We start from the raw sequence: 16,795 nt of genomic DNA on the forward strand, positions 1-16,795 counted from the left end.
TCACTGCAAACAAAATAGAAGCAGAGCTGCAGTTCAAGTCTGGGGAAAATGTGCAAAGGTAACCGGATGTCCCAGGACTACAACGGTGTCCCGAAAGAATCACTTCTCAGGACGTTAGGGACAGACCGACAGACGGACGGACAACAAAGGTGGCGGGTAAAACGAGCATCGTTGTGATTTATGGCGTCTATAAAGCGGCGGCGTGGGGAGCGAGATTGCGGGGTCACGCGTGAAAGTGAAAAGACGACGGGTATGAGTTAGAAGATGGGGACGCCATCGTGAGGACGTAAAAACAAGGACGAGGAGGCTGATCAATAACAACTTTGAGGTCATCTCGATTTTTGTTTTCCTCGCCAGTTCTCCCACCGCCTTTACCGCTTTAGCGCCACCTCATTGGTCGCCCATGCTGCATGATTTTATTGTCAACATCTGGACCGAAACCAACCGTACCATTCTGGGTCTAGAACCTTTCTGCTTCCGTCTTTCAGAGCACTAGAGCATGCCGAAATCGAATTGTAGCACCTCTAAAAATACCACGTTATTTGACATGGACCGCAAAATGCCGGATTGACCCGAATTTATGACGACTCTTCTTGTTGAAGACACATTGTTGGAAGAGAAGAAAAGCTTTGACTCACTTTGGCAGAAGTTGTTTGGCACTGACGCTGCAATTTAGAATCTCTGGTACAAATATGATGCAAAACGTACTGGTTTGATACTATGCATTATATGAGCAAGGTGCTCGTACAAAGTAAATAATTGGCAAATTCAGTGGACAACGAAAAGACCCCACTACTCAAATGACTGTAACGCAAAAACCGGAGTCGTAATTTGATGCTATTCCTCTTTGATTCTAAAGTTATCAACCTAACCTGACAGGCTCCTGTAAATAGTGTGAAATAAAACTACCAGAGTTGATGGATAAAGCGTCCTCAACGATCTTCTCAGCCTCTTTTTAAGGAGTTAGTGCCAAAAACGCCAATGAAAGATCATCTGTATGACAGGAGTGCGCCGCTGTTTTTAAGGACTTGCTGCCAAAAATGCTAATCAAAGATTTTCTACATAGACATGCATTTTTAGCAGCATCATGGACATAGGAATAGTCACACTCTCTGATGAATCCAAGCGCAGTCATGTACGGTCATGTGATGTTTATTTTTAACAATATATTCTCAAATGAGCCAAATTGGACCCAACAGGTACCCCAGGCCAAAAAAGTGTGGTGGTCTGGATTGGTTACCCCAAGACACCACTTTTGACAATGATCCAGTGAAACGTGATAAACGTACCACACTCAACGGTTTTGCTAGAAACAAACTAGCTTCATGGCCTTCACTTTACTGTGACCCCATTGGTTTGACTTTCAGGCTGCTTTTGGGTTGGTTGGAGGATTACCAGGATTACCAGGAGTTTCTCAACTGAGTATAAAACTGTAGAAAGGTGGATTATGGGTTTATGTTTGGGGTGTATTCCAAGATTTTGTTTGGTTTCTTGCATTTTCCTTAAGGTCTCTGCGAATAATGCATGACTTTACACGCTTTCAGACCTGTGCAGGAAGTTTGTCTACTTAGCGCCGTTGCAGTTGGATGTTTATTAACTACATATGTTGTTTTCTTGGTTGCTCATGATGGATTCCTCAGCGAGTGTTCTCTGCAAAAACCACCAGGAGGGCAGAGCGTATTTGAGGGCGGAGGGCTTGGGGGAGCTCTGATGTAGACAAGTGTGCTCGTGGGGAGGAGAATCAATGTTGAGCTTTCTGCACTCTGTCCAATTAGCCTAATGAGTTGTGGGGATTATACTAGCTCACACGATCACACGGCGCACGTACGTGCACTCCACTCATTGTACATGCATGCCCGACCTTTGGGGGGGGGAAAAAAAGAAAAACATTCATACCTGCATCAGTCATCCACATGCATATTTATCACGCATGTTTTAAAGATCTCAAACAACTTGAAGGCTAATCCAAACGTAGGACTGACCTGCTGATTGAACTGGTTGTTTGTTACATGTTTTGTGCTGAGTCATGCTTAGGTCTCAGACATAGAAGTTCATCTTCAAGGTCCTCTGTGATTAAAAAAAAAAGAAAAAAAGACTGAACCGCAATATGTGTCCATAGAACCTGTTTATGAGCACCAGATGTAAGAAAAATCTATCATTTCCCTCCACTTTTGAGAGAAGAGGCGGTTTTTCCTGACATTATGAGGGAAAAACCTCCTTCCTCACGGGCATGACACCACCTCTGACCCGCCCCTGGCTTGACGGACCCACCCCGTGTAGATGGTAAAAATGCAGGCTTCGCTACACATCTGAAAATAAAGGGCTGTCAGTGAGCTACAGACGTGGGAGTTGTAAGTTTGATCACTGTTTTTCTTCCGTGAAAAGAACGATCTAACATGTTGATGTTAAAATGTGAGTACAGTGATCCCTCGTTGATTGCGGTTAATTGGTTCCAGACTCGACTGGGATAAGTGAATTTCCACAAAGTTGGATTCAATATTAATAAACGGAATATTTTCATAGTTAGAGCACAGAAAACCAGATTTGGCCAGCGAAGACTAGGTCACCCGCAGGTGGTGGGTCTACGAGGGATGTTTGTGTCCTCCTGTCCCACTCAATGTCATGTGATACAAGATATCTATTACGTTGGACAAGTGCAGTTACAGTGTATAAGCAAACAGTGGCTAAAGTACATCTTGGAGACACGCACACTCACACAGCTCATTAGCATTAAAGCTACAACCACCCAAAACGGCGTCTTGGGTAAAGCACCTAAAGCACTTTCAAACCGTCTAAATTCCAGCATCAAGGCGAACCACACTTCCAATACACTTTTGTGGCACCTCTGAGACCTAATTGTTTTAAAAACATCATAATACGGCGCCTGTAAAACTGCTGATCCGCCATACAGCGGAGGCGCAAGGTGGCATGAAAGGTTGCATCCAGGTGCTTCCCGTGCCTGCGTTGCAATGGACTATCTCCGCAGGAGTTGCAATGATGAGGTGTGCTGGCTGTCGCAGATGCAGCACCGGCGCATCCATCCTACCTGACTGAGAAGACACGTGCACGCTCCCGGCTTGCAGCATGCTAGCGCACGTGTGCATACTGACTAATAGAAATACGACTGGAATGTATAATGTCTTATCATACTCCAATCGCTGCCTTCCTTTTTGCTTTCCATCCGGGAGGACAAGGGCAAATGAAGTTCCTCAGTGAACACCATGATGGTGTGCACGTATGGCTGTGTGTGTGTGTGTGTGTGTGTGTGTGTGTGTGAGCATGCGATCCATCAGTGCTCATCTCTTACAGTCTTGCTGGCGGTCCCCAGAGCTACAAACTACAGTATAAACACACTTTAAATCACTGCACGCACACATGCATGCAGACACACACGCACACACACACACACACACACACACACCCCAGCACGCACACACACACACACACACACACACACACACAGCTCCCTGGCAGCATTTTGCTGCTGTTAAATGAGGAGTCAGGGGAATTGTGCTGGCAAAGCCGTGGGCTACTCAGCTCTCGTCCTCCTCATCATCGCCGCATGCGTGCTCTCCAGTGGAACGCACGCTGCAAACACAAAGTTGCATTACAACAGCCAACCACCAACGCCAAGCATCCACACTGTTCTACATAGGTGGGGTCCTGCATGTTGGAACAAACGATGTCTGCCCTGTTTGACTGATGACGTTTTAGATTTTTAGTTGCACCTCGCAAGAGAGTACCAGACTAATTCTTGACATCTATTTCAATAAAAAAGGTTCTGGTGTTTAAATAACACATCCTGCTATTACTGCAGACTTTTCATTGTAGTTGTTACAGTTGGGGCGCCCCCTACGCCACGGAAAACAAATTTTCCCGAACCTACTTCCTTACTCTCTCACTCTCGGAACTAAAAATCTTTTCATTTTGCCTTCATATGTAACGGAAGTTCAGCTTAGCCAGGAAAAACGTGCCTCTCAACGTTACACCAAATGTAAGCGCTCGAACCCACGTCAAACGTGATGTCATCTTACGGCAAGAAACCTCAGCTCAAAAAGCATCAAAAGATCACATTTGGCTTTTTCTTTATTTCGTATCGTAAAGCAGTCTGTGTGAAAGTTCGCACACGCAGTGGTGCATTCAAGGACAGTTGAACAAAAAGGGACAGGTCGCCGCTTGCAACAAACAACACAAAAATGCAAAAACTTTGGTATTTCTAACTGTATTATTTTTGAGTAAAATACTGGCTGTCATTTCCAAAATTGACATGCATTTACAAAAAAAAAAAATGATGTAGTATGTAAGTGTGTGTTTTTTTTAATCATTGCGCCTGAAAGTTTCCCGCTTGGCCCCGCCCATGGACCGGTACTGGGCTGTGGCCCGGTCGTTGGGACCCCCGATAATTGTGACAGGAGTGTGCTGCTGTTTTTAAGAACATACTGGCAGAAATGCTGATCAAAGATCCTCTATATGCGTGCAGCACACAGTCAAAGATAATCTATATGACAAGAGTGCTCTGCTGTTTTTAAGGATACACTGCCAGAAATGCTAATCAAAGATCACCTATGTGACAGGAGTGCTCTGCTGTTTTTACGGACCCACTCCCAAAAACACTAGTCAAAAGATCCTTTTATATCACAGGAGTGATTTCTGTCTTTAAGGACCTGCTGCCAAAAACATTAGTCAAAGATCATCTACATGTATCTATCAAGGGTGCTGTGCTGTTTTTAAGAATATACTGCCAGAAATGCTTATCAAAGATCCTCTATATGCCAGCAGCACTCTGCTGTTTTTAAGGACATTCTGCAAAAACGCTAGTCAAAGATCATCTAAATGACAAGAGTGCTCTGCTGTTTTCAAAGGACCTACCCTAAAATATTTATTTATTTATTTGTATTATTTATCTGTTTTAATGTCTCTTCTGTTGGTGTTGCTTAATTTATTGGTATTTATGTTTCTTATGTTCTTTTTCTTTTTCTTGTGTTTTCTTTCTTTTCTTGGGAGAATGAACAGAATAAGAATTTCATTGCATAGCATAACTGCTGTTTTACCATGCACATGACAATAAAACTCTTGAATCTTGAAACGCTTGTCAAAGATCATCTAAATGACAAGAGCGCGCTGCTGTTTTCAAAGGACCTACCCTAAAAATGCTAGTCAAAGATCCTCTGTGACAAGAGTGTGATGGTGTTACCAGGAATGGGCTGCAAAGACCTCAGTCACTCCCAAGTGTTGAACTGCAAGGTGGGCCGTTCTGATGTCACCAACGTGCTGCACTTGGCCCGCGGGACGCCAGTTGAACAACCCTGCTCTAACAGCACAAACGACACTAATTATGAACGTGACCTATTTGAGGCACACTTCCATCTCAAAGCCAATCTTCCCATTGACATCCCCAAAAAGGATGGTGACCCCCTCCCTCAGTGTGTCCTCCAACATGAGTAATACAAGAAGAACAACACACAGGCTATATTTATCCCTGCCCCCCAACCCGGCTGCCAGTGCCTCATGTCCTCATGGTAGAGTGTAAACGTCAGCGAGGTTAACAGCAGCTAATGTGGCACCGCACTACTGTCCTCAGCGTCTCATCCTGTCCATCATGTCCTATTGTCTTATTAACGTCTCTCCCTGTGACAGCAGGCCGCTGTAACGTGACGGTGATGTTGGATTTTATTGCTGTGTACGCCAGATGACAGACAGGAAGCGGGCCTGGGTGGGAACACAGGCAGAGCTACGAAAGGAACCATCATGGAAAGTCAAAGAGGACGAGACTTCCACTTTCCTCCTCCATGACGATGACAACTCACTGCCGAGGCAACTTCCTGGATACGGCTCCTGTCTCCAAAGACGAGCGTCTTGCACTTTGAGGAGAGAGGAAATAAAAAAGCAGGCGCTTTCAGGCAAGTGAGAGCGCCTCGGAGGAGACTTCAGAGGCAGGGGGGGGAAGTGGGCCCGGGAGTTTTTCTTTGGCCCCAACACTGCCTGGCAGGAACTACAGTAAGAATGTACTGTATCACGCTGAAGGAGCCCGCGGGCTCCGCTTTTGATTGATAGAACTGAAGTCCAATCCTGACAAAAAGTACCTCACGTTTTTTTTTTATTTTTTTGATCGTTTTTGACATACCTGCATTGAGAACGTAGCTGTTCTGTGGAAAAGTGGCGCTTGGAGGAAGACGCTGTCCTCTAAAACGGATGCAGTGAAATCCCTTTTGCTTGAGTTTACAAACATTTTCCCTCACATAGCAAATATGCAAGCAGTGGCTATTTCCATTATGTCGACTTAAAGAAGAGTATAAAAGAGTATATGTGAACTTGGCTAACAAGTAAGGACGCGTGTGGTCTGGTGGTGAGGATTAGAGGCCCTATGGATTTCCTCTCCTTTCAGTGACAGCTGACTTTGTGTGAAGCACCGCTCGCTTGGCCCTGCTACTCATGCGCCTTAAGGCAAGAAAACAAACAAACAAAAAAATCAATAGGTACTTTTCCCAATCTGTATTTCACCCTCCCCGCCAAACGTGCTCCCGAGCGAACCCTGCGGCGTCAGACGTCGGCGACGTCGCGAGGAGGCTGCGCCACAAAGGAAAAGGGAGCTACTGACCTGAGGCGTTCTTCAGTTTGCCGGTGGAGTCCAGCGTGGTGTACATGACATACGGGCCCGGCTGGTTCACACCCAACGGCTGCAAACAAACAAGAGACAACACACTGTGGGCGACAACTCCATGACTCAGCAAAAAGGTTTGGAATGTGTATTTCCATGCGTGGGCCGATGCAGAGCTTTATTTTGTCATGAAGTGATGGCGAGAGCCAGGAAAAGATTATTTAGATGATATTATTTATTTACATATTCAATTTATTAAAAAATGTATTCATATACACACACATATATACATCTATGTTAGGGCTGTCAAAATTAACATGCTAATAACACGTTAACGGAAATTTCCTTTACCGGCGCAATTTTTTTTGACGCGCGATTAACGTGCGCACACGTCCTGTTTGATCCTCGGCCCACACCGTAGCTTGACGACGTTGAGGTAGTTGATGGGGAGCCACAAGTGGGAACAAATATTGAGCAGAAATGGAGGAAAGAAAAGGTATTGTGATGGTAGGTTTCGCTTCAAAGCTCTGGCAGGCGGCTCTTTCGACAAGTCCAACGATAGATAGATACGGAGTACGTCGACTGACAGAGAGAAGAGAGAAGGTACTGGAGCACTGCAAGTATTTTTTTATTGTAATTTATATGGAGGTACCTTGACTTATCAGTGTCCCAACCAGTGTTTTTTAGACGCAAGCCGTCTCTCGGCGAGCTACAATTTGGGTTACGAGCTGCTAGTTACCTACCGGCAGGCATAGTCGAGGACAGCCTTGTTGGGGCTTGTGTCAATGTGACAAAGGTGGAAGTGAGCGAGCATACACACCGCGCAGGGAATTTATTAGCGTTCGTGCTTGAACTGCTGTTCAAGACGACAGAATAAAAGTTGCATGTTGAAAGACCCCTGGTGTCCTTCCACATCGTTGAAGTGGCCAGACTAAGCAAAGCGTGCATAAACGAGTGTTTGGAAGTGAAGTATAAGCTCTAGCCTGACTGTACTACACTATATGGGCACAGTTCTACTTCTGTAAACGACTGACTGTTCTTCAGCACTCCATTTTTTGTAAGTCGTCAATATTCAGTTTTCTAACACGCTGCTTTCATTTCACTTGCTGGGTGTTTTTGCAAAACTTTATTTGTGTTTATATATATGTATATATACCTGTATATACATATAATTATAATAGAAAATTATATAATTATAATATATAATTATATTTTGTGGGATGATATTCGATATTTGAGTGATGGGCACTTTACCTTACCGATGTCTATTTGTTGATATTTTGTGCTGAGCTATGTCTGTCTGTTTGCAACCCTTGCCTGGAAAAAGTTAGGACACCCTTGATCTAGACTGTGATAGCCACACGCACACACGCACGCACGCACACACAGTGTGACGGGGAGGGAAACTTCACCCGGCGACGGAATTCGAACGAGGTCAAAAGAAAAAGTGCAAAGCCCCTGGAGGAGCAGACTGGTGGAAGAAGAGGTGTGACTAAGAGGAGCGGCAGGAGAGGAAGAAAAGACGCGGAGCGAGGTGACGGATGGTGGAGGAGAGGAGCACAAACAGCTGCGAGCGCCACTCGCCTGCCGTATCCATCATGGCGCTCGGCGAGATGGCGAAGGAGGAGCCTGACTGACGGCAGGGAAGGGGGTGGGAAAAAAAAAAAAGCAAAAAAGCAAAAGCAATGCAATGCCGGCAGCCTAATGGCGTGCTTGGCAGGAGGTGCCAACGCCGGCCCTGATGCTACTGGAGGATTCTCCTTAAGGGAACGTTTAAAAGACAAACAAAACATGTGCATCATCTCCAACACGGCATCATCACATCTAACATCTTTCATGAACGACACTATTAAGAAAGTGGACACAATGTTGGATTGCATGCAATTTAATTACAGTACAAAATAGGAAAGTACATTTGGTGCCCTCTACAGGCGGGATACCGGAGCACCGATGTGCTCACATGAAGTGGAAAAAAACATCACCCACGGCGCAAGAAATAGCAGAGGTCATCAACTCAAACCACTATCTCACTCACGGTGCGATCAACATGAGGCACACTGGGAAGCCCACACGCACACGCACGCGCCCCCAACACGCTACAATGTGTTACCTCACTATAGGAAAATGGCAAATAACAAAAACAAGTGAGTTGCTGTCAACAAAACATCATGGAAATAAGAAAGTTGAAAATCGGGTGTACAATTGAGAAAAAAAACGAAGAAGGCCAAAAATAAAGGTATGGAGCTATGGCATCAAGTTATGTATACCAATAAAGCAAGGTAAAGCTCCTTGGGAGCTAATGCAATATAACCAGTGGGTTGGTGGGCGGGGGTGGGTACACACCAGCAGAACGCTGACAAGGTCAATTTATTATCCTTGAATGACAATCAATCAATAAATCAAGGACATTTATCAGTGAGACTACATACAGTATAACAATGTGTAATGCAGGCTGTGTTTTTTTAAATAGGATATACAAACTCAAGAGGGTTCTTGCTTTCATTGAAACATTTGCGGGGTGTAAAAATGCTGAGACGCACAATAAAAAGCGTTGAGTGAGGCAGACAGTGGCCACTTAATGAATCGCAGCAACCACTCACACAAACAGCAGCACCGTAGTGCATGAGTGTGTCATCTACAGTGGCTAATGAGGAGGTCCGACACTGAAATGATTGCCGTAAATTCTGGTGTATAAGCTGCCACTTTTTTCTTAAACAGCGGTGCGGCTAACCTATGGCTAAATTCCAATCTCGTGACATCTCCTTTACTTCAGAACAGAATTGGTACACGTAATGTATACTTCCCAGGTACCTTTTGAGTGTAAAGTTGCTGTGTGATGAGTTTAATGTTGTTTGTAAGATGAAACCGTGAGCCAGACTGTTATATTGAGTAATGACCTGCAATTTCCAATGGGACAAGCTCGTCGTGATAGCTCATGATCGGTTTCTGTCAAATAAACAGCTGCCTGGTCCTCACGGACTCGTGCGTGCCAAAATATGTCATTTTATGATGTGGACATGTGCGCCGTTTACACCGGTGTGGCTTATATATGAAGAAATCTGTTGTTTACTCTGAGTTTAGTGGGAATTTACGATGTATCAAACTACGCATTTCTGCGGTTAAAAATAACAACAAAAAGAGGTGCCATTTTTATATAAACTTTGGACACAATGAGGATACGTGCGACTATTTCTGTCTGTGGGCTGGAATGTTCCTCTGGAGGATAATAAAGATGCATGTGCATGCAAGAGTTACGCACCACAAACACCTGAGGCAACGTGCATAAACGCTGCCGAGGCAAAAAGGACAAAAAAATTCTCCCCACACAGAAACACAACATTAGTATCATGCTTATGTGTGACCTACCTGTCCTATTTGATAATGACAGGCCTGTATCTGTCCTAGCTGATATCACATGCAGTATATTTCCAAAACAGTACACACTTTTTCCTCCAAGATGACAAACTTACCTTGATGTTTCCTGGACAGGCGTTGGAGCAGAGGCCGCTGAGCACTGGGGATGACAGAAAGGACGCGGTCACACATCATGTCCATCATGCACTTTTTTGTCACACATCAAGGCAGTCTAAGAGACCTCTTAAAACATCAGTATCCACAAAACTGCTGTAAAAATGTTGTAAGGAACAAGTTTTGTTACATCCACAGCACTATCCAGCATCAATAGAGACACACACTTATCATTTCAGCAGCAAGGGAGGCACCATTGCAGACAGGAGTAAAAGATGTGACATTTTGCTGCATGCTTTCAATGGGCAAACGTAGCACCATCTTTTGGACAAATATAAAAAATAAAAATAAAAAAATGAAATCTCAACATAAAGATTTGCATTAGTTAATGTTAAGGTAAACGTGGGATCAAAAATGGCATTTTAAATGGTTTGGTTTCCATGGGACGTTTATGGTCACAATGAACACAATGTGTCACTTTTTTGTGTAGCCTTGGCTAATTTAAGGATTTAGTTCATATAATACATTTGTTTTCATGTATACTCTCTTGTGATTTCAACCAGTGTTCATTCAACAATGGTCAATCCACAAAAAAAAATTAATTGCGTGAAATGTCCCTCGGTTCTCATGAAATTATTTTATTTGCTTTCTTGCCTGTAAAGCACCTTGAATGGACTGTATGAATTGTGTATTAATAAGCTTTTGTGTTATTAGCATCAGCATTTCCCCCCTACATTATGCCTTTTTGCTCATTTTTGCCGTTTACATTTTTTTTTTTTTTTTTTTAGTAATTATTATTATTATTTAGTAATGATATCTTTCGAGTGTGCCACGGGCCGATAAAAAATTATTTGCAGGATGCACACTTTGGACGTATTAATACAGTCAAACCTGTCTTAGCGGCCACCTTTATAGAAGGGCCACCTGCCTATAGCAGCCACTGAAAAATCCCACCCAGCAAATGTACATGTTATAGACCCTGTGTATAGCAGTCACCTGTCCAACGCAGCCAGCAGCCACCCATTTTGTCTCCCTTGGTCAATATCTGACCGCATATAGCGGCCAAATTACCAACTCAAGTAGAAGCTTCATGCACGAAAAAGTTTTGTTTTTCAATCAATGAAGCCGTCGTGTGTAGACTTTAATTACTGAGTCCTAGCTCAGTCACAATCATTCACAAGATCCACACAAACTGTCAGTTGTTCCACATAAAAAAGCCGTCTTCTTTTGAGCTTGTTATTTCCTGGTCAAACATGTAACTTTAAGAGCATTTGCACCAAAACATTACCGCAAAGTAGGCTGGGAACAGGACGTGCTCCCAGCGACGCTACAATAAAAAAAAACATACGCTAGCATGCATGCGGCAGCGGGAGCAAAACTGAGTTTGGTTGTACTTAACTGAAGTATTTTATCAGTTATCAGTTATTATTAAGCCTCTAGCTTCCTTTTAGTAAGTAAAAACCTTGGCTATGATTGCACTACATTGTCATGTAGACCTACAAAGTACACTTGGAAGAACAAGAGGTGAATAAATGTATTGCAACTGATGTGAAACTGATGAGGGGTAGGATTAAATAAGCTTTGCTTCTTCCTACTCCTTTTTGGACATGCAAAATTGTGAATTGTACTATGTGATGTGCTACTGTTTGACTCATATGCATGTTCAGGATGAATTAAAACCATGAACCATGATAATAACAAGCCTAGTAGTGCTGTACAACTTTTATCAGCAGTCCGCAGTGCCCTCTACTGGTCAACATCCATCCATCCATTTTCTATACCGCTTCATCCTCATTAGGGTCGCCGGGGCATGCTGGAGCCTATCCCAGCTTACTTCGGGCGACAGGCGGGGTACACCCTGGACTGGTCGCCAGCCAATCGCAGGGCACATATAGACAAACAACCATTCACACTCACATTCATACCTATGGGCAATTTAGAGTCGCCAATTAACCTCACCTGCATGTTTTTTTGGGAATGTGGGAGGAAGCCGGAGTGCCCGGAGAAAACCCACGCGCACACGGGGAGAACATGCAAACTCCACACAGAAATGCCCAGGGGAGAATCGAACCCAGGTCTTCCCGATCTCCAGGCTGTTCCTGTATTGGCCGACTTGCTAACCACTAGACCACCGTGTGGCCTGGTCAACATTATTATTATTATTTTTTTCCTTTTTTTTCCTCTACTGGTCAACATTCAAACTGGACGCCAACCTGTCTATAGAGGCCACCTGTCTATAGCGGCCACTTTTGCAGACTCCCTCTAGTGGCCGCTATAGACAAGTTTGACTGTACATTAAAACTGTTATTTAATGATATGGTACATAAAGACAATATACTGGGCAATGAATAATGTAATCACTGTCGCGACAAACAAGGAAGGTGATAAACAACCCGTGGTTTGAAAAGTATGTTAGAAAAACATGACGACGCGTGCATGTTTATGTGTGTACGCGTGCATGTGTGTGTGTGTATTTGACTTATTTGCAAGTGAGGAGAAAATCAGCTGAATTGCCCACCAGTCATTAGCGAGGTGACTTTATTAGCATGGTAATGAGATCTGGTGCGGAGGTCGCCTTGATTGGAGAGATGAAGTCAAGCTAAATGAAGTTCAGTGCTCCGTTAATCAGGTCTAGCGCCGACGCGCCCCTACGTACGAACATTTGTTTAACTTAGATCGACAGCACACCACAAACGCTGATCTTATTGTGGGGAAACAACAACGTCCAGTCTCTCTGCAGATGGAATGGGACAAACAGGCATAATGTCTCTCATGTCATTTTGTCCATTTCCGCCCATTTGTGTGGTCCAGAGGCCCGGGCTTCAGCGCAATACTTTGATCTCTTCAAAGCACAAAAAAGCTGAAGATTTTTGTTTGATTCCACACACTTTGTGCCCCACTCTCAGTCGACGATGCTTCTTTTTATGTGCGTGCGCACGCACGCACGCACACACACACACACACGCGTGCGCACACAGGAGTCCACTTGCAGCTTGCTTTTTAAGACTTGTTTGCATTTAGGAGCCCCTTTGATTAAAAAAAAAAGTCTGGTGTTATTTTGTACAGTTTAGTCGTGAGAGGGTGGGTGCGGGGGTCTATGGAAGCAGGTGATAATTAAAGAGAGGCTGTTATTTCCCAAATGTGAAAAGACATTACATATAACATATATATATCATTTTTTGACTTTGAAAATGATTTGGAGTGCATGAGAAAGGAAAAACATTAGCGCTCTTTAGCGACGTGGTCGTTCATCAACAAGTGTATTGCACAACAGAACCAATGCTGCTGCCGCATTAACAGTGCTGATGAGTTCATGTAACACGCCTGACGTTGACATCAACGGCTGAGCATCAACATTTTAAAGCGCAAATACCTTAGCATTCATAAAAAAAATAGGAGGTTGCCTGCAGCCACATGTGTTAATACCAATGATTTTGACCCCCTGCCCCAGGCTCAAGAATGATAAGGTGGTATCCCATGCTTTTGGATCATCCAGGTGTAGCAAATGTAACCCATGTGGATTATGTATGAAGGCTGTGTCAGCATGTTCTTTAGGGATCAATAAAGTACTTATCTACGTGTGCACTGGTGATAAACACATCAGGTCTTGGCAGTGTTTCCTGGTGCACATGTAGTGAAGATGAATCTGGCTTGGCACCCCGATGAAACACAAACGCAACTTGAAACCTCCCAAAGCGAAAATCTACCGCAGTAGATGAATGAATGCTTTTCAAAAGGATGTGTGTTCACTCATACAAACAAGTCCTTCACAACTCGGTGTGTATGCAATCACAGCAGGAGACGTGTGTGTGTTTGCATGTGTTTGTGTGTGCGTGTATGTGCAGGCATGACTGACACTACACTTATCAGAGAGGAAGCTAAAAAAAAACAAAAAAAACACCCACAACGAGCGTTTCTTCTGCCAGCCTGCTTTTGTTCTACACCCTTCTGTCCCAAGTTGACGTGTAACAAGCGCACGAGCACTCCTCGAAATAACTCACTACATCTTCAGCGCAGAGCTCGTTGCCGTCTCTTGTGATCAAACGCACCCCCAACCGCCGTCTCCGGCTATGAGCAATGGCAGGACTCACCTCGTCGAGCGGAGGACGGACGGCGAGCAATTCTGCTTGGGTTTCCGTCACGGTGACGAGCGCCGCAGTGACGGTCTTGCATAGATCGGCTGAAACAGACCTCATGTCAAAGAATGCTGTGTACCAGTCATTCCCAGCTGGTGGCTCGCAGACATTTCGCGTTTACCCAACCCACTGATATAAGGGAAATGTCTACCACCTTGTCGGACTACCGACATCTGAACGATCCTAACAATCAGGATGAGAAAAATGGATGCATGGGATTAAGCAAAGGTGGATGACCGGAAAAGGCGCTGTCTTATACAAGATCACCTTCAGTACTGGACAGGGAAGTCATTTGCAACACCCAACTGCACACTTTTACCTCAGTGCCTCAGTAGGTGCTGCTGTTTTGGTTAGCGACCCATTCAAATGGGCTCACCTGCTGATCAATTCAGGCACAGGCTCTATTAGAGGAGAGGCAAAGAAATGCCAAAGGTTCATGACCAGGCATGGGCTGGTTACCGGTTTCAAGGCACGATATGAAAAAGTCAGGGTTTCAAAACCACAAAAAATTTCTGTCATACCGTTCCTGCAGTATGAGAGAAAGTCACGGTCCTACGTGGAAATGCTTATAGAATATTCCCATGTTATTCCTCGCAGTCAGGCTTCCATGCTTGGAAACCAACGTTGCCAAAAGTCAGGCAACGTAAATCCATGGCATAGGTAGCACCAAGGTTAGCTGCCTTGTTAGCATTGAGCGAAGACAGTTTCATTTGACTTTGCAGATATCAAACCAATGTGTAAGCACATACAGTGATGTGACTCCTTCCTGATTTCTTATTTTTTTGTGTGTTTGTCACACTTAAATTTTTCAGATCATCAAACAAATGTAAATATTAATCAATGACAACATAACCGAACACACAATGCAGTTTTAAAATGACACTTTTTATTATTAAGGGAGAAAAAAAATCCAAAGCTACATGGCCCTGTGTGAGAAAGTGATTGCTCCCCTTTAAAACAGAACTTAACTGAGATGAATTGAGATCTGTCAGTCTGGAAAAGGTTATAAAGCCATTTCTAAAGCTTTGGGACTGCAGCAAACCACAGTGAGAGCCAAACATGGAACAGTGGTGAACCTTCCCAGGAGTTTCCAGCCAACCAAAATGACCTCAAGAGTGCAGCAACGACTCATCCAAGGGGTCACAAAGGCCCCACAACAACATCCAAAGAACTGCAGGCCTCACTTGCCTCAGTTAAGGTCAGTATTCATGACTCCACCATAAGAAAGACGCTGGGCAAAAACAGCCTGCATGGCAGAGTTCCAAGACCAAAACCACTGCTGAACAAAAAGAACATTAAGGCTCATCTCAATTTTGCTAGAAAACATCTTGATGATCCCCAAGACCTTTGGGGAAATACTCTGTGGTCTGATGATTTAAAACTTTTTGGAAGGTGTGTGTCCCATTACATCTGTTGTAAAAGTAGCACCGCATTTCAGAAAAAGAACATCATACCAACAGTAAAATATAGTGGTGGTAGTGTGATGGTCTGGGGCTGTTTTGGTGCTTCTGGACCTGGAAGACTTACTGTGATAAATGGAAGCATGAATTCTGCTGAAGGAGAATGTCCGACCATCTGTTGGTGACCTTAAACTGAAAGCAACTTGGGTTCTGCAGCAGGACAATGATCCAAAACACACCAGCAAGTCCACCTCTGAATGGCTGAAGACTTTGGAGTGGCCTAGTCCAAGTCCTGACCTGAATCCTATTGAGATGCTGTGGCATGACCTTAAAAAGGCGCTCCATGCTGGAAAGCCTCCAATGTGGCTGAATGACAACAATTCTGCAAAGATGAGTGGGCCAAAATTCCTCCCCAGCGCTGTAAGAGACTCATTGCAAGTTATCACAAATGCTTGATTGCCGTTTTGCTGCTAAGGGGGGCCCAACCACTTATTAGGTTTAGGGGGCAATCACTTTTTCACACAGGGCCATGTAGCTTTGGATTTTTTTTCTCCCTTTATAATAAAAAGTTTCATTTAAAAACTGCATTTTGTGTTCAGTCGTGTTGTCCCTGAGTAATATTTAAATTTGTTTGATGATCTGAAACATTTAAGTGTGACAAACATGCCAAAAAATAAGAAATCAGGAAGGCGGCAAACACTTTTTCACACCACTGTGTATGGAACTGATTCTACAGCTTTTACTCTTCTGTAATGTCTTTTTTACAAGATTCAACAGCTTTTCCCACAAACAGAAAGTATATATGATCATCCCAACTGTTGAACAATTAAGATTCAGGGGGAACCAATGGGTCTAGCAATGGCGAGCTGTTTCGTTGCAAGTACCACAGCCACATCAGATGGAATTCATTCTGTAACTGCACTACAAACCCACTTCTAGTCCATGACAATGTTCTCTCCTGCTTATGTAAGAGCAGATGCTAAAATTAGACTTCCATCAGTGAACTGTGGGAACAAAAAAAAAAAAAAAAAAAAAAAAAAAAAGAAAAAGAGCATCTCGTCGTCTTCTTGCTACACGTCTTTAACCTTATGCCTTCACTTCGCTATCTGGGTTGGGGGAGACGGGGGACGGGAAGGGGTTTTACTTGGTTTTTGGACCTCACCTGAATGCTCGCTGGCACGCCATGTGAGGAA

The 16,795-nt window shown here is 43.9% G+C and overlaps 1 protein-coding gene across 2 annotated transcripts in view; it reads right to left on the reverse strand.

Annotated features, from left to right (window-relative positions):
• The window catches only part of itfg1 (integrin alpha FG-GAP repeat containing 1), a 165,597-nt gene that overhangs the window by 14,565 nt on the left and 134,237 nt on the right, over window positions 1–16,795 (reverse strand). For both annotated transcript variants that reach the window (XM_054771194.1, XM_054771195.1), the window contains 2 exons: window positions 10,069–10,112; window positions 6,599–6,677 (listed from right to left, as the gene is read on the reverse strand). In XM_054771194.1, coding sequence (XP_054627169.1) covers window positions 6,599–6,677; window positions 10,069–10,112 — 123 coding nt within the window. The remainder of the gene's footprint in view (window positions 1–6,598; window positions 6,678–10,068; window positions 10,113–16,795) is intronic.

The sequence above is a fragment of the Dunckerocampus dactyliophorus genome, chromosome 3 (assembly GCF_027744805.1).
Source record: "Dunckerocampus dactyliophorus isolate RoL2022-P2 chromosome 3, RoL_Ddac_1.1, whole genome shotgun sequence".
Classification (NCBI taxonomy): Eukaryota; Metazoa; Chordata; class Actinopteri; order Syngnathiformes; family Syngnathidae; genus Dunckerocampus; species Dunckerocampus dactyliophorus.